The 19,306-nt window shown below is 32.2% G+C and overlaps 1 protein-coding gene across 1 annotated transcript in view; it reads left to right on the top strand.

Annotated features, from left to right (window-relative positions):
- The window catches only part of LOC130448760 (serine-rich adhesin for platelets), a 262,356-nt gene that overhangs the window by 203,468 nt on the left and 39,582 nt on the right, over nt 1–19,306 (top strand). Inside the window, exons 2-4 of the mRNA XM_056786265.1 lie at nt 5,886–6,160; nt 12,213–12,415; nt 18,724–18,954. Coding sequence (XP_056642243.1) covers nt 5,886–6,160; nt 12,213–12,415; nt 18,724–18,954 — 709 coding nt within the window. The remainder of the gene's footprint in view (nt 1–5,885; nt 6,161–12,212; nt 12,416–18,723; nt 18,955–19,306) is intronic.

The following is a 19,306-nucleotide window of genomic DNA, read 5'->3' as shown; positions in this document are numbered from 1 at the left end:
TAAGACCTAAAACAGGTCTAAAATTATCACAAAAACATATGAAAAGTCTAAGGAATGAAAAATCGGAGAAAATTCTATGAAATATTGAATAAAAAAGGAAATATAGGGTGTCGAGGAGACTCACTAAATTGTAGTACAGCAAATTCGGGAACACAAATAAAGCTTTTGTTCTTTGAAAGGGAGGCCAATCATTGGACAAACTGTATACTCAAAATAAATTAATTAACCCACCCACGTAGTTTTTCATTAAGTTCTCAATTAATTACTAAAAAATATGGTATTTTCATGAAATAGCAAGAACTTTCATAATACAAAAAACATAACCTAACCTAATCTAGAAAATTTTGAAAAAAGTGAAAAATAGTCTATTATTGGATTCCCATTCTTGAAAATCACGTATCTTGTTATTTTATTTTTTTTATTTATTTTTTTTCATGTTTATCAATTTTATCAATACTTTTTAATTTTCTTTCCTATCTTTTCTATTCACTACCAATAAAATTGAGATCTAAATAAACATTCGAAAGACAATTCGTTCGCATTTTTTCTATATATCGATTTCAGCTTACATTTTTAGATTCTTTAAAAATTTTATTATAATAATCTACAAATTTCAATCATCTATTGTGAATTTGGTTTTAAATTGCATTCGCATTTACAGTTTTCTTTAAATGTGGCCCCATACTAAAGTATTTTTCTGCATACATCTATACATCTCAATTTTTCACATATTGAATATATTTTCTCCAGTTTTCAGCGCTTACATTTTCAACTTCCGTCTTTATCAACAAATGGATTAAATAATACAATAAATAATAAGATGGAAGCCGAATTACTTAGTGACCTGTTTCCCTTGTCACAAAAGTATTCCTTTGAAAAATTATACATATTACAGTTCCTAACAATTGTTGAACATTACAATTTTTGTCATCCATCCTAGGTGTATCATAGGCGTAGTACCATCTGAGTAGTTTATCGTTGGGTTTCCCGATCTAGCTCCATTATAACTTGCCTTTTATTTATTCTTCTGAATAAAAAACGATGTAGTTGAGCTGTAGTTGAACAATAGATCTCATCATCCGTTTCCTGGAACAGTACCAGTGATTTATTCTATGATAATATTGAGACAGAAAATGGATATGAGGGTGTATCGGAATCTGCAAATGATGATGAAAATGAGTGGCATGATATAGATGGGAGTAGATTTCATCGATCAGAAAGTAAATAAAAAAAAAATATTAAGAAAGTCTTGAAATGATACCGAAAATTTTGCTTTCAACTTTTGCTCGGAACCGCTATTGTAAATTCTTGAATTATCTATATCAAGGTTACTTCTTCTTAAAATTGTCTATAATAGGGTTTAGATGAAAATTGGCACTGGAGTTACTTGTTACTCTAGTAGTACACGAAAAAATCACTACTCCCAAAAAAAGAGTTCTACATACCTTTGTTAAACTGTCCGGGTCAGGAAAGAACAGTAGAAGACAATGCAGGAGGATGCTATCATATTAAGAGAAACACATTCTAGCAAGAATACAAGTAACTTTCTTACAAAGGTAAAAAGCAATGCATGTCCTTGACAACCAGGAATATGTGTATCTTGCTTTAATAGCATTAAATAGTTAGTATTTCTGGGGCTAAATATTTAGTTTATAAAATTTTTTTATTTCAAAATAGTATTAAAGCATTATGAGGTATTTCATGTTGTTTGATGTTTTTATCTAAATCTGTAAAAAATAGTAAACTACCTGACACATTAAAAACTCAACACGACAATTGATCACAAAACGGATGATAACAGATAAAGTTCTTACATGTTTTCCCTTTTAATAGTTGATCTTAAACTTTTTATAATTTATATCATAGAAATATAAAAACTGAAAAGCTAATTATGTCTTTAGGGGCCATCCATAAAGTACGTCACACGAATTTTAGGAATTTTGAACCCCTCCCCCGTCCTTGTCACAGGCTGTCACATTTTTATAACCCCCCCCCCTCCTGATGTGACATCACACATTTTTTAAATTTATGTATGTATTTAAAAATAATCGAGAGTAAACAGCTATTTTCATTTCTTACTTTTTTTATTAAATAATAATCTAATAAAATCAACATAAAGTCCAACATTTCATAAAATTTTTTAAATTTTCAATGCACATCCAAACTTTGCGTATTTTAAATTTCAACATGTGACGTCACAATGCCCATTGTCACACGATGTCACACTTCGGTGATACCCTCCCCTCCCCATTAACGTGTGAATTACTTTATGGATGGCCCCTTATCTGGCCCCGAAGAAGGGTATCGCACCATGTCCGCATCAAACCACCGGCCCCATGTGACCGGTAATGCACAATTTCGGGACTTACATATGTATTTCAGAAACGCAGTTAACCTGTTCAAATAGATCCTTAATTCTCCAAAGATGCATTGAAAGTCTTTTTGGTTGGATTGCTTCATAAGCAGTAACGTCAAAAAAAGTATTGTCATAAAAATTTAAAATCATTACTTCTTTACAACGCAAAACTATTGCTCGCCGATACCAATACACCGCGTGTCCGCAATATCAACAACGGTTGTTTGCTCCACAAAAAATTTCAGTGGGCGTACTTATGGGCGTTTAACTATAAACTCTACCTATAAATCTTTACACCCATTAAATGGAACTCTTAGGTTTATGTATGAGTATGGAATTACATCGTTTTTTATACGAGTCACTTCCCTCTGCAATATGTCACACAAAAATGATAAAGAGACGTAACGTAAAAAGTGAAAGTTCATGAACAAAATGAAAAACTTTTTAATGTAACGTCAACTCATTTAAAAACAAAATAAGGCGGATTTCATTTTGTGATTTACGATGAAAGTTTTATATTTTTCTTTTAGGCTTAAAAAAAGTTTATATCTTCCTTTTGTAAATGATTTATGTATGCGGTTTACTGGTTCTCTCAATTGTTTTAAGTGCAAATAAATTTAATATACATAATTATACGTATAATTATATCATATAACAAGTTGGTGAGATTTAGAATATCCATTAATAAACTAATAACGCCGACAGGAATAGGTGTAATTTCATCTTTTTAAGTAGGGTATAAAGTCTACCGAGGGTCTGGAGGTATGAAATTTTTAATTTTTGACGTTAAAACGATCCTGTTTACTAGTAAATTCTTTTGCATATAGTCTAAGATCTCACCGTTTGATCTTGCAGGTTTCTGTTTTTTTGATGAAATTAATTTTAAAGGAATGTTGAGTATGTATGGAATGGATTAAGGATAAAAAAATTAGCCACAATTACCTGTAATTAATTTTAATGTCAATAATATACTAATATGACTTGCAGCTATATGTCAAAATAAAAATGGTTTCCATCTCTCAGTCGGCCCTAGCATTAGGGTTGCCAGGTGTAAACAGGTATATCATTGTTAATTAACTGCATTCACCGTTTTTTTTTAATTTTTATGCAAAATTAAAGTTTTATATACATTGAACATGAAAATCCATAGTTGCGAGTTGCATAATGGCCGCAAACAAAGCTTACCATGATTTTTGTGAACGACTCTGGCTCCAGGTAAGTGGAAGCGCAAGAGACAAGATGCACGCTTTGTTACGTTAACAATAGCATAAAGTTGTGAAAATTAAGTTTTATTATTTTTTCACTTATTATTTATTAAACATCAATTTTTGGGCATAATGAAATGAAACTACGAAATGCCTAAACTGTATAAGTGTCGCAGCTGCCAAGCTTTGTCCTTATTCATCGCACGTAACAATGCGTGCATCTTCTCTCTTGCGCTTCCACTTACCTGGGGCGAAAGTTTCACAAAAATCATTCTCAAGATTCCTTTAAAATCAATTTTATCAAAAAAACATATACCTGCAAGATCGAGCGGTGGGATCTTAGACTAATAGCATACCAGAATAATTGTTCAATAAATTATATCTTTTTTCTGCTTATTATTAGGTGTTTGTTATTCTAAAATATTTGATTTTTCAACACAACAAATTTTTTTGGTCTGTGTAATTGGAATAATCAACCCATTTAAATACCAAGAAACCACTATATTACTAGGCTTTTTTATAGGTTGACAACTTAGCAACACTGCTTTATTTGATCAGCTGGTACTTGCCTTCTGTTTTGTTTTGGTTTGGCACCAGAGCAACGCTAGCAAAATGTTGAATTTTTTTATCAAAACATTGGTTTTGTTCGTGAAACTTCTCGTACATTTCGTCCATTTTATCCATTTTATCCCCATTTCCCTTTTGTATCTAACTTACAATAAACAAAACTTTCTTGAAGTTTTACTTGATGTGACTACAAGTACAGTACCTTATTGTGTTTTGAATTAAAAACATAAATTAGTTTAAAAGCATATACTTTTACAATCCTTTATTGTCAAAAGAACCTAATAAACACAAACTAATAAATTGGGAAATTCTAGCGAATTGATTTGCATAGCAGATGTAACACACTTTTCATATTTTTTTTTCACCAAAAATACAGCTCTTTGTTAAATACTATTTTCCTTTTTGAACCTTCAATGTTGTTAAAGCCACCTAGTTCAGAGGAGAGCAGCTATACATAATGTAACAATTGCACAGGCACTGTATATTAAATAAGTCTATATCAATTGTACTTTGAACTTCGTTTAATTAAGTGAAAATATTCTTAGCGATGTCCTAAAAAACAAGTTTGGAGTGCTTTAATGTTCTTCACTTGTACCTCTTCTATAGACACTTATATGTTTTTAGACTTAAGATGTACAAACCTCTGTGCTAGAATTATGCCATTGTTGACGACATATGTAAGAAAAAACGTGTATCAATGCTGATTTGAAATTATATTTAAACTGAATTCAAAGTAATAAATAAAATGAAGATCAAGATGTAAAATAATTGGATTTAATGCTCTTTAATCACCCCAATTGGTCTAAATATATCAGGCTTACTTCTAGGAAATTAATAGCAATGATATATGTTCTTCATACACTGGTCAGATATCTGTTAATTTTAATAATGTGACAGGTAAACAGCCGCACACCACTTTCCGTAGCCGAGCATAACGTGATGTGGTATAACTATAATGCGACGGGCATACAGCTGCATGCTGTCTAACGTCGCCGAAACTATAAAATAAGGCGGGTAACTCCATATATTATTGGGTAACCGAATTTTGGACTATAAGAAGTTAACTGTAACGGAGAGAATATTCTAGACAAAAGTTGTCCATTGTTAGACACTTAAGAAGTTCTGCAATGCTCTAGAAGTATTGCAAAAGCATATATAAGGCAGAAGCTCAGTGTAGAGAAGTTAGTTGAATATTGTAGATTTGTGATGAGCAATAAAAGTAATCTGGGCGGTAAAGAAGTGATATCTCGATGCAGTGTTAGTTATTACAGTGTTTTTAAAGTAGATTAACCGAGTTACAATTCAGGTATTTTCTAGGCCAGCGCTTTGAGCACAGATTAGGGAATTGGATTTTTTATATAGAATTGGTAAAAAAATTGTTTGAGTACATCTGAAACTTATATCTCTTGCACTAGGATGTAAATAACTGAGGATTGGAACTTTTTAATATTCTGTTGTTTGGCAGAACACAGAGAATTTTTCGAAATATTTGAATAACTAAATAAACAACGCATGTGTTCTAAAGGATTTTTAGACTTTCATTGTGCCAATTTTAATATATTTCACATTTCACAAAGAATTATTTGACGACAGAGATTCCAAATCTATTCACCGATATGACAAGCTCCTCAATATTGGTAGAAATTATACTGAAATCTGTCTTATTTTCACTTATCACCTTGCATTTTTTAACCGTAATTAATTGTTTATGTATCTATGGGACTTCATCTTTAAACTAATATTATCTTTTGTTTCAGCTGAAAGCGATATCGCTTCATTTGCCGTATTCAAAAACCACTTCACTGCCAAACAACCCCTCGTGACGAATCTTTTTGTCCCCGATACTCGGCCAACAGCGTTACGAACCCTTTATGAAACGGCCACCAAAACTCCCGTACATCTTATGCGCCAACTCGATAGATGGCGTCGTGATGGATTTCGAAGTTCCAGATTCTTTGTATGTACCCCAGTGCTTGGTGCCAAGAGGAGGAAAATTAGGACGAAGGTTGATATCGATATCGAAACTAGTATGGTGAGTAGGTACATTTATCCATTAATTTTGGATCAACCTGTATATTATATAAATAATTACTATATTATTTATTCAAAGCTCTATGTATTAAATATATTCATGTCTGTATTGACAGGCTCAGTATACATTTCTTAAAACATTAAATTAGCTCGTCGAGGTGATGTAATATGCAAATATATGCAAAAGAAATGAATAAAATTTCATTGTAAATACAACTCTAGACACCTCCCAATCATTGACCTTGAATGTAATGACCTGTTCTTTAGGTTCACAGTAGTGTAATTCAATGGTATTTTTAGTACGATTTGAATTCACAATAATGATAACCAATTGTGTTACTAATTATTATAGTCCGATCATTATCTTTATCAATGTCGACAATCTGGAAACAAATCTTCAATGACACAAGGTACATGTGTTTGATAAGCATTATCAATCACTGATGTTTTTGTTTCTCGTTTTGATCGTTATATAATGAAATATAGTGAAATAAAATATTGAAAATCTCTACACACTGTTCTTTTTTCACTTGTAGTTAAACATCCTTATAAAGCACCCTTGTAGAGTTGAAGATATAGCGTCGGTAACAGAAAAACGCAGTACATGTTCGTAACAATACTTTTAGATTAATAATTTATTGATCTTTGGTTATATAAAAGTTATACTTTATGTTCAAAGTAATCATCTTCTACCTCAATGCACTCCCAAAGAAGTAATGGATTGCTTAACCTATCTTATCCTCCTTCGCGAAACGTCAAGCACAGAAATGTTCCCGTAGGTTAAAGAATAGCTGAAGACCACGGCCAAATAAATTAGGCGAATAGGGAAGGTGTTCAATGACTGTTACGTTAATTTCACGTAAAAATTCACTAACTCAAGATCTGCAGATAAACATTTTGTGTTATACGAGTTTACTGTAACTATACTTTAATCTTCTAGCTTAAATGTTTTCACTAATCTTGTAGTACGAAAGAAAACTCTGTACATAACTTTCTTGACAGATTTTCTCTTTTCTGCCATTGTTAGTGTTTGTAAATTTTAGTGGAAGGTAGGAATATTAGGTATGTGAACATGTTTACCATGTGTAGAAAATCATGTTAAATTGAACTACTGCTGTGGATCAAACAGCAAATGGGCCTCCCAGCACGTGCTTTATCATCAAGCGATATCCGTCTCTCTCTCTCACTCTCTCTCTTACTCTCTCACTCCTCTTACTCTCTCACTCTCTCACGCGTTTGTTGTACACTTGAACCTATATTGAAATCATATTAGATCATGTACCACTATTTACTCTGTAAGAGCAGCGAGCCAACTGCAGTCTGAGCTGTTAAAAGCTGAGCTACGTTATTACATTATTACAATAAATTATCTTAACAACTAACAAACATTTATGTTCAGTAATAACAACTAATGAGGATATTGGCAAAGATGTAACAAAAATACTTATCTTTGTTATCACGAACTTATCAAACACACTACCTAGATCAACCTCTACAAAGTCCTTATATGTCCAAGGACGATGATAAAAGCTCTAGAGACGAATGTTGTAGTCTTTGACAGAAGATAAAATATAAAGCATAGTGAGATAAAATAATCAGTAGAGTACAAAACTCATAGTGGAAAACTTGTCTTCGAAAATTATCCTTGGTTGCAAACCCGGTGGTGTATCAGAGAAGATGCCAGTATTCTTGACATGGAGCTTTGGTGGACAGCTGCCCTTGATAGAGACCACTGGAAGGAATTACCATCGCCACTGACATCCAGTCATCGATTATCGTGCTGAGGATAATAGTGATGAATAAATTTCTTAAGATCGACATTTCTTGATGGTCCGTAATTAAATTGTTGTTCGACTCACAATTTCGTATGTATGTATAGGAAAAGTTTTTATTCAGGTCATTTTAGGATGCGCGTAAGAACTTTTAGTCTTTGAAAAAAGTAAATATATGGCCCTAAAAAAATAACCAGTGGAAGATTCGTCAAAATCAAAAATTTGCTACCTTGTACAAGAACACAGACGTGTCCATGGGATATAAAACATGCGAGACTGTGGTGAATGGGTCACGTGCGGATGGATTAAGAGTAATTCGGAAAAGAGGATGAAAACATATCTTCAGATATTCCTTGACAGTCTTTAAGTATATTCGTTTCCAAGTCAAAATTTCGTATGTTCAAGGAGTTAAGGACGCCTTCCCTAAATTGACTTTAGAAATTTATCTACATTGATATATTCATAAAAAAATAATTTTTATTGGGATTATAGTCTTTGATTGACCTCCTAGACCTCCTGAAATTTGTATTCCTGATATTAAATTTCTTAGCTTTTATAACAATCAGTGATCTTATAATGGGACAAATACGTCCACTTGACATTTATTATCCTTCATGTTTTAAGTTGAAAGCTCAACCACGGGAAAACTCTACAGCATTTGCACACCATACTGACATAACCTCATAGTAATGTATGTTTTGTCCTTTCTCTAGTTGTTCTGTGGAGATTTTTTTTCGAATAAGTAGATGGCTGTACCTTCTCATCTTCGCGATTATGCGTTTCGTCGTTTAAATCATGCGTATTCATTCGCTGCCTCAGATAGAACTTTTCCCGCCTTCTTTGTCAAGAAAAGCTAAATGGTCCATGTCTTTTAAAAGCTGTCTCCGTTGAATAACTTGAGCATTTTCTCAGAAAAACGTAGTTGTTTTCGTGAGTCACGAAAGCGTTTATCCTTGAAGCAAGTCAAACGTTGTTTATATAGCACCCAAAGTGGTCCAGGTGGATCACTAGGAGTCCACGGGAGACTCGATAGGGGTCTACGTTGGGTGTAACAAAAAATAGGGTCCACAATCGTAAGCGATAGTGAAAAACTAAAATGTTGGCTCGACTTCTCGCATCAATAGAGGCAGATATTTTAAGAAGCTCAACGATAGTTACTTGGTAAAAACTTGCATATTCCATAATCAGTACAACGCGTCGTTGCCGCGCCAGCTGTCGTCCCGTCCGCAAATTAATACGACTTCTGGTGTATGTGCTTGCAATCTTGCATGAACTTGGTTGATTCTCCATCAATATAAATACGAATGTCAAGGATAAACGTTACTCATTTGTTTCCGGAATTTCATAAAGAAAACTGAATCGATATTAGGCCAGTGTTTCCAGACTTTCGAAAAGACAAAAATGCATGAAGAACATTCCTCTTATTGAAATTATATTTTTTAAAAATTCTCATTGTAGAAGTTACATTACGTTATAAGTGTCTAATTTTGATTATAGTACGACTTTTATAACCAGTAATAATTTATATATTTGAATAAATACCTACAACACAAGGAAATATACTATATTTCTTTTTTCCACTCCAAATGGGAAGTTTTGTAAATAAAATTTGTAAGAATTGTTTGGTTCTTGTGCTGTGAGTTCCTGTAGGTTTGAAAAAAAGTAAAGTTAGTGAAAATTTGTTGATTTTATTATCAAATAATTGACCTTATCAAGCAATCAATTCTAGCTTTTTGTTTTAAATTGTTAATTCGTCACAATGCAAGTTTCGATAGGTAGATCTAATCTTCACTTTTTTCAAGACTTGGGAAATGGTAATAATGTAGCTGCAGGGGGCCTACCGCATCCAGCAAAATTTTGAAAGTAGTCTATGAAACAAAACAGTTGAGGAACCAACGATATAGCAAATCAGGTTTTTCTGGGATTATTCTCATATATCTAAATACTTGGAGAAACTGCATACAAGTACATTAATTTTTATCTTCATAACCTGTACAAAGTGTACTTCAAGCCTCCTATATATTCAAAATGTACTTCATGAATCTCGTCTAACTAATAGACATCTAGACAAATATATTTTAGCATATCCTGAAATAACACGTCTCTGGGATAAACTTGAAGATTCACGACCAGAATTATTCTCCAAGGGCGATGACACTATTTACTCGGTTTCTCTCATTACAGTAATGGCTACTGCTTATCTAAATTAGTTTTAAAATTACCATTTAAGAAAATGCCGTCGAAAATTCGCTACAACAGGTGTAAGGAACAGACAGACTTTATGTTTGTTAAATATTAATAGAAATTAAAAAACGATAGACAAAAATTCTTATGAAAAATGAAAAAGGCAAAGATACATTATACAACTTTTGAAGATTTGAATCACAAAATGGATTTTATGAATTAGACCGGGCGCTGGATGCAGTTAAGTGCGTTAAATGTGAGGACCGTATTTGGTGTATGGTTTGGAACTCGAAAAAGCGTGCAGATTATGATTCTTTGTGTTATCAGGAGTCGTATTGGTCCATTTTTGCTTTACTCCCCACTCCCTTAAACATCTAGTCTATGGACTGAGCATATGGCTTCGATATCATTATAACGATTATTTTAGTGAGAATTTTCAATTGATTTCTAAGATTAAAGATACAGCTAGTCAAGTGGAAAAAGAACAGGAAAATTCAAAATAAAAAACAATAATTATTAATAAAAAATTGAATTGCATGAACATGCCATAAAAGACAAAATTATAATTATCAATATTTTTTATTCTGACAATCGTTATTTACGCATTTGCATAAAGAATTACATTCAATACGTATCACACTTGGATGCATATTTACGAGGTTGAATCAACAATTCTGGCAGTGGATGATTGTTCATTTGTCGTGGGTCGTTGATTTTCCAAATGCTTCACAGTTTCCTGTACATAATCTAATGATGCAGCTTTTAAAGCACTTTTTTTGGAGCCAAATCTGCTAGTCGAATCGTATCATGCTGGCAAAGTACCACAAAGATTTTCTCAAAGGGATTGAGCAGCCAGATGATATCCTGAAATGAATTTCTTATTATAGGAACCGTCGTACCATAAACCTTAACAGCTTAGACATTCAAGCTTGTATCAGAAGTAAATACCGAGAATGAAATCATCTGTATCAGCGCTAATGATTATGATGTGGACAACTTCGATTTTCACTGCGTGAAATATGTGACCAACATCCTTGACTCCGCTTCTAAAGGGTTAGAATTCAAGCCAGGTACTTCAAAAAATAAAAAAAAAACATTGTAATTTAAAACATTTTGTTGTCATCAAATCCTCCACAAATATATAACTCGCAAACTTCATTTATTTGTACATATCTATGGGCAGCAGTACATGGAAAATGAACAAGGTGTAACTTATTATTAGTGCTTGAAAAGAAATTATTACAATTCGATGGGATAGTTGGATAATTACGATAACAATGTTTATGGCTGGTTGTTCGCAAGTGCCAATTTCTGTGAAAACATCATCTAATTTTTTTCGTGTAGTATTTAAAATTTCAGAACATAAAAAATAGTTTTGTTCTTAATTCTGGTTCGTTTACCACAAATTAAACATTTTTGATTTGTATCAAGTTTTAATTCACTTTTCAATGACCGCCGAACACGTTGGCTACCTGAAATATTATATTTATAGCTTTTGTAGAGGAGGTGGCAGTAGAGGCATTCTCCAGCTTTAGTCATGCCAATTCTCGACGAGTTATTTTCTCTTCACTAATGTAAGTTTTTGTTTTTGGATTTTTGACTAAATCACCCGTTTCATCACAAAACAAACACGACAATTCGTTAAGTTTTCGCTACTTTACATTTATCACTTGTAGGGACATTTTCGGCGCTATTATTTAAATAAAACACACTAATAAAATACTCGAGGGCGAAAAACTTGAATATTATTTCTTAGATTTGCGAAAATAAATTGTTATTCGTTTCTACTGACTACTCCAAGCACTATACACTCAGCAACGTGCCGAGAAGAGAAAAGGGTGGGGGAAAATGGAAAGAGACCAGCAAAGCTGCTGGTAACATATGATTTTCTATTATTTCGGGTATCAGGTGAAAGAATTTGAGCATAGTTGCCGGTCCTCAAATTTTGCTCATTTTACTCAACCTTAACTACAAATATCAGAAGTTGGAGAAAATAAGTATATGTTCCCTTTATACCCAAACCCACCTATTTTTCATATTTTAAATATTTATATTTTTCAACTACATTTCAAAAATAATCTGTTATTATTGTTTCAGCCCGCTGCAATCGAGGAGCTGCGGCGCTGGACTTCAAATGAAGCTTTGGGCGACGTAACTGTAACTCCAGATTGCGCTAGTCGTATCACCAGCACTACTTTCACCGATGGAAACACTACAGATGGTACGATTGCTTCAGATGATGAGGGTATCGATCATAAACTACCGTCCCCTGAGGAGCAACTCCAAGTCGTTGCACTCAAGTAAGTATTTATTTTTGTAAAAGTTCATTGATAACAATGTGCTTGATTTATATTTATAATTATAATTCAACATTTCTACACCTTCTGAACCAACAAACTCGACTAGATTCAAAAATACTCAGAATCTCTCCATCAAGTTTTATATTTAAGTCAATAATTATTTCCCACGTTCAAAGTGAATAACTGAATAAAATTGTAGAAAGTATGCTTTTCTCTAAAATAATTTTTTTTTTACCGTTTAGATAATTTTGAAATCAAAGTTTGTTATTCAGAATCTAAAATTTATAAAGAAACTATATCAGAGAAAGACTATATTAGAAACCTTAAAATTTATATCATTGTCAACTCAGTTTTTTCGGAATGAGGGATGTTGTGAATGGCATTCTGACTATACAATGAATTATGAGGATCAGAAACCCACAACAAAGCTACAAAATAGATAAAATTGTAACCAAAGTACTACAAAGTATATTTGATTCTTATCAAGCCCTGTATTAAAGGAACTCCATATCGTTTAATGAAGAAACAGACACTATTTTCATTTGTTTTACGATTTTCGTATTTGAATCAATCAGAATACACACTCAACGAGTACAGCTACAACTACATATCGTCTTATTACTATTGCAAATCTAAATACGGCTTATCTTTTTGATTTTTATTAATACTATTTTACATACATTTTACATGTAGCACATGTCAAATACTATCAAATACTAATTTTTTACCTGCGGTTTGTTCTAGAAGATAAAATGCAAATAGAACAAGTAAATGAAAGATATTTGAAAACAAGGTATGGACGAACAGGAAAAGAAGATTCGGGAATAAATGACCCAATTCAAAAAATTTTTAGACAGAAATAAATCTTGAAACAAAGATAAAATGACATAATACCATTAATCAACCAATTCGAATTTATGAGTGCAATACGCGCGCTCTCAAAAAAGTAGACATTCGAAATAATTCAAAAAAAAAAAGATATATGAAAATGAGAGAAGAATTAGGAGTACAACATAAAACAAGGACAACTGAAATGTTGAGAACGTATTAGATTAGAAGAATATATGAAACAAAAATACGTATAAGAATAAGAAAGGAAAACTAAGACAAACATGTTATACAACATGGGCAAAATTCTACAAGATAGACATAATCATGGGTGGATTCAATACATTAACAAGAAAGATAAAGAATGTATATGAATTCTGAATGTAAACCCGATACCTTAGGACTAGTTTTTGATGATGAACAGGAAATCATCTCATGCCATAAAATTTTCAACCATAAAACTCAATGAAACTTACAACTCGACAGCAGTAACTATTTTATGGTATCTTATAATGAACTATACCTATTAATCTTTATATTATCAATACATTGTTCCTGGTTTATCCGGAAATTAACCTAATAAAAATAAAGATATGAATTTACTTTCACGACATGATACTTCTTTCATAAAGCGTCATTAAGTTATTTATATTTCTTGCATAGAAACCGTAAATGATGTTAGAGGTTTACTGAAGTTTTTACTTGTAAGTTTAATATCGATAACAAAATGTTTGTGCGCATTAATTATTATTATTAAATATTTATCCAGTGAAAAAAATTGACATTCTATAGTTTTGTAATTTGTATAACGGATTCTATTATCAATAAAATCAATGCTACAAGTGCTTCTCAAAGGTTGACCATGGTGATACCGCATAATTTGTTAATCGGTAGAAGAAGCTCGTGTCGATGAGTGCAAAGAAATACTGAAGAATTCAATGATGCTTCAGAAGACGTTTATAAGTTTGTTACAGTGGAGTAATCATAGATCTATACGTATGAACCCGAAACTATCGACTGTATGGGTATTTCAAGACGGACCAAATCCAACGAAAGTTGTTCGCGCACAAAGCACTTCTCAGCAAATAGTTGCCTGTTTTTTCAGAATAACTGGACATGTCGCGACTATTAGAGCAACCACTAGTTGGGACACAAGCATATGTTTGCCGGAAAACGACAAATTATTCTCCACTATGACAATGGGAGCTCTCACACATTCGGCCAAACAAAAACGTTTTCGAACAGTTAAAACATCGATTTGGTACATAAATGTGAAGGAAAATTGGTCATATAGGTTCTATTTCTTTTTAATAATTAGCTGAAAAATCCGCTATCCAGTATTGTTAAGATTCATTGTTCTGAATAGGAACGTACAATGTAAAAATATTAAAATTGATCATCAAAAAAATTTCAAGTCACAAGGAAGTAAAAGTTGGTGACAACTACATTTAAAAATTCTATCTAATTAGAGAGAAGAAACAGACCAGTTAAATAAGTTGTGGTGGAAAAAACATATAAAAGCCTCCCTTTCAAATTTTTCTATCGAGAACTTTACCAAAACAAACCAATTACAAATGATGACTCGACCCTAGAACTTCAAAAGTTTTCAACATTAATTGAGGGTTGCTTACGAATTACGTTTCGCGATCGAATTCTAGTCTAGGGTTTACTGTAATCTTTGTATATGAATTGCGTCCTGAAGGCATTCCAAGAAATATGGTACTTAATACTTCTGTAAACTAATTACACTTCCTAGGATTATCAATATCTATTGTATTGAATTCTAGTTAATCATTCTCTTATCTGGATCTTAAGGAAAACATATATTACCAACTTATTATTATTAACTATTTATCATAATATCCTCTCTCATGCTGGGAACTACCATGGATGGGGATAAATTAAAAGTAAATGATTGGAATTTTATGACCAAAAACATAACATAACCTAACCTAACTGGTATAGACCTTTACAGGTCCAGTTGACCACGAGACGCAACTAGTATGCAGCGTGATTGAGTAATTCTTGTTCATCAATTCTCATTCTCCCATAGTTTTGTTTTCTAGAAACACAACTCTTTATCTTTATTAATACTATGCTTCCGCAGTATAAAAAAAATTAATTACGTTCAATATAAACAAGAATTCCATAAGGAAAGTTGAGAACATATGAAAATAGGAGTTTATAGGTATTTTTTACTTTAGAAACAACCACAATTTCATATTATCTTGTTGAGATCGATTTTAATTTCATTTCTTAATAGCGCATTCAGTTTTCATCATCTGGAAAACAATTTTATTCCTATAATCTCAAACATTCTAGAAATAAATTTTCAATTTTATAGAAAACTACTTCCAACTTCCACCATTCTACACATTGTTCAACTATGAACTTCTGCTATACTATATATGAATACAAAATGTTGATAACTTTGTGCGCCTTCTATAGAACTTCGTCAAAAGTTTCTCATAAAAAGTTCTATGCTACGAATTCGAGCACACTTTTATTCAGATTCTTCTTTTTTTGCAGATAGTTTCACTATTTGCAAACTAGATAATTATAAATATATATAACACATAACAAAATCGATCTCGGTATCTTGAAGTCCAGACGTTAATACGAAATAATTATTTCATCCGCCAATTGAACATATTCATGGAAACGATTTTTCTCTACAGTTAAGTGCCTTTTATGTGGCAGATACCTCGAAAAGGAACTTTAAAATGTTTGAAACAATTGTTGTATTTTTTGAGGCACAAAGCAACTTCTTGCACAAGAGCTTTCAAGAAATTTATTGCAAATTCTCTTCTCTGTCCAAACAAGCCAGTTTCTTGTCCGATCCTTCATGATTACAATTGAAGGAACATTTTGTTCTGGACCTTTGTGTCGTTTCCATAGGTCGACGGTTCTCATCTTCGACGGTCTTATCTTTGACGGTACATTAAGCTTATATAAAATTGTAACAACCTCAAGCCGAAAATCAGCAGAGTTCAAATATTTTTACTGTCCTTAGCTTCATGAGTTCTTTTGTGATATGCTTAAGTATGAAGCATTCAAACCTGCCACTTTTTACTACAAAACTGTATTTTGGAGCGTCCCCTGCTCTGAATATATTCTCCAACAATATTTGGATGATAATTTTTTATGTACTGCTTGGTCTTCTTGTCATACCTCCTCACTTTTAGTATTTAAAAAAACTGAATGCTAAATTTTTAACTTTCTTATCTTCCCAAGCTACGATTGCTACATCCACAAAATCGACATCAACAACATACTCAGTAGAATAATTTCTGTCTTTTTCTTTCATCTTTTTATTTGATTGTAGGTAATTTGCAATCTCGAATCTTGTTTCGGCGTACATACTTAGAATACCGTTTTGTAACAAGTATTCTAGCAATAGTAAGCTTCTAATATATTATCTGTGATTGGAGTTGCAAGGTTTTTCCCGTGATAAACGCACTAAGAACTGGTTCGTTGGGAATGACCAAATTGTCTGAGCTAGCTCCAGATTCGAGTTTATTCGTAAATCCCAATATTCTACTGAGAACGTAAATAAAATTTAGACCGCGCGGTAAATAAGTGCTGTCGCTACAAAGGTTTAAATTGATTATATAAAACGAAGAATAATAATTTGTAACAAAGACTGTTATAGAAAAACAAAGTTGTACCCATAACAATCCGAACTGTCAAACGGTACTTTTATACTTGAACTATTTTTAAATACAATGTTAACATTTCACAGAAATGTAGAACCAACTCTTTATGTAACAACTCCTGCACTTTTTGGGCATGATATGGATAGAGTAAATTACGTTCGGCGTGCAGATGATCTTGATATGCCACTCTGTCTAGATGGTTCTAGTCCTAATATGTCGTTGACCATAAATATTATCCAAAATAAGTTCTTTATAACTCATACTCATTTGAACAGGACGTTCTCGATAAAAACTTCCTGTTTTTCGAGCCGGTTTTTGAACATAAGAAATTGTTTCTCTATAAGAAACTACGCGAGTAGGAAATCTCCTCCGATATTCTTCCATGCTTTTTCTACAGTTTCCTCCACAAAAATAATTATAACAATTTAATTACTAGAAAAACTGAATTGGAAATATTCAAATTTGATGAAAAATTACAGATTACCAAATACAATTTGAATTGAATTATTAATGATAGAAAAATAATTTTTTTTAATCAACTGAAATTTCAAGGTTACCCTAACCTAATTAACTTACCAAAATGTTTCAATCGCCTTCTGTTTATCATTACTCCCTGTCCCAAATTTGGTATTATTAACACGGATACGGCATGACCGTGGGGTCGGGGATTTGGCCAAATTTATTTGTGTTGAAAGAGGACCGTTAGTACAATACGTGGTAAAATATTAAGACGCATTACTCTGAAAATTCCGATAAATATCGACTAAAAATGTCGTAAGCGACTTATGAAATTAAAATGTTGAATATTTAAAGCCCCATTCTAGTTTAGACGGTTAGGTAAGTTAAAGCGTTGCAAAAAAATTTTTTTCGAAATTATGGGGCTTACTTTGAGACCCTAGAACTCCTCAGGGATACAACGCCTCTGCTCTGTGTTGGTTCTTATGAGGTACACATATGTATGTTTATTTCTAACCAAATTTTCCAAATAACTGTTTTCATATTCACCACATAAAAGAGAAATACATCTTTTAGAAAATTAGTCATTTACACTAAATAATAAACTTATTTTTGTTAAGAAAAAAGAAAATAATAAGCAGGATTTTCGTAATCAATAATTTCGTTATTAAACAATTTCTGCATTACACAAATAATTCAATCCTTTGAAAGACGTTCTGAATATCCCACAAAATATTCACTTCAACACGTTTCAGTTAATGGTGAATTACTGTATGTGGAACATAAATTCAAAGATAAAGTGTATGGTCTAGTGAGCACATTACTATGTAGAGTAAACAAAGTGAAGTCATATATATACTTTCGGGACATGGTTGAAACTACATTGAAAACTACATTTTTAAATTTATTATCATCATTCCAGTTCGAATGAGGCGGTTATAAAATAAATATATTATTTTCGATGATATAATCAACTATTTTACAAAACTTTTCTCTACAAAGACTATTGTAGATCATTATTATTTATTCAGCCTTTTATGATTCACAATTTTTACCATATATTGATTGTATCACCTATGTAGGTATTCAGACTTTACTAAAATTTTAAAAAAGTATAGAGAATAATAAAAGTCACATACATATATTTATATTTAATAAAATTCGTACCGATTTTATGTAATTTATTTATCATGCACAGTATCCTCATCTGTCATCTATTTTATTTCTTTATTCTTCATGTTTCATAAGTATAGTGTACCGTTTTCATAACATTTTCTAATCAGCTGTTTAAGGAATGTGTAGAAGTAATAAATCCACCCAAACGCCATCTAAATTTTATAACCTATAACTCTATAATTTTGTTTGCAGGTTCCCTGCGGAAATAGTAGCAGTCGACATTACCGGCAAAAACTTCGATCGAATGTCTTTGCAACGGCGATCTTTAAATCAGTTGGGTCAACTACCTGTTAAAGCAGCAGATGGCGCAACGGACGAAACAAATATTAAACGACGATCAAGAACTAGAAGAACGCGCAGCAGGCGGAGAAATACTTTGGCAGGAACTGATCAGAAAGAAATTAGAGATGCTTTAACAGCTGGGTAAGTAGAATATTTTTGTTTGAATGTAGTTTAAGTTGGTTTTCGTACTGACGATACGCTTTGAGTTAAAAATTGACAACTTTTATTGAATAGTATTGATACATGAAAAAAATTATCTCATGTTTTAGTTAAAATTTAATTATAATGAAATAATGTTGAGACGTCTTACAGTTTTTTAACAAAAAACAGTGGTGAGCATTAGTAGGTTACTTAATGATCAATAATTAGATGAAATTTAAACATGTCACATGGATGATTTTGAGAAAACATTATTATTAAAATGTTCTACATCTACATCTTCCAGAACCAGTGAGATAGACAAATTAATTCTTCTAAAATCGATTTAGCTGTG

This window comes from Diorhabda sublineata, chromosome 9 (genome assembly GCF_026230105.1).
Source record: "Diorhabda sublineata isolate icDioSubl1.1 chromosome 9, icDioSubl1.1, whole genome shotgun sequence".
Lineage (NCBI taxonomy): Eukaryota > Metazoa > Arthropoda > Insecta > Coleoptera > Chrysomelidae > Diorhabda > Diorhabda sublineata.
The sequence above is the reverse complement of the archived record's forward strand: the minus strand, read 5'-3'. Positions and strand labels throughout refer to the sequence as shown.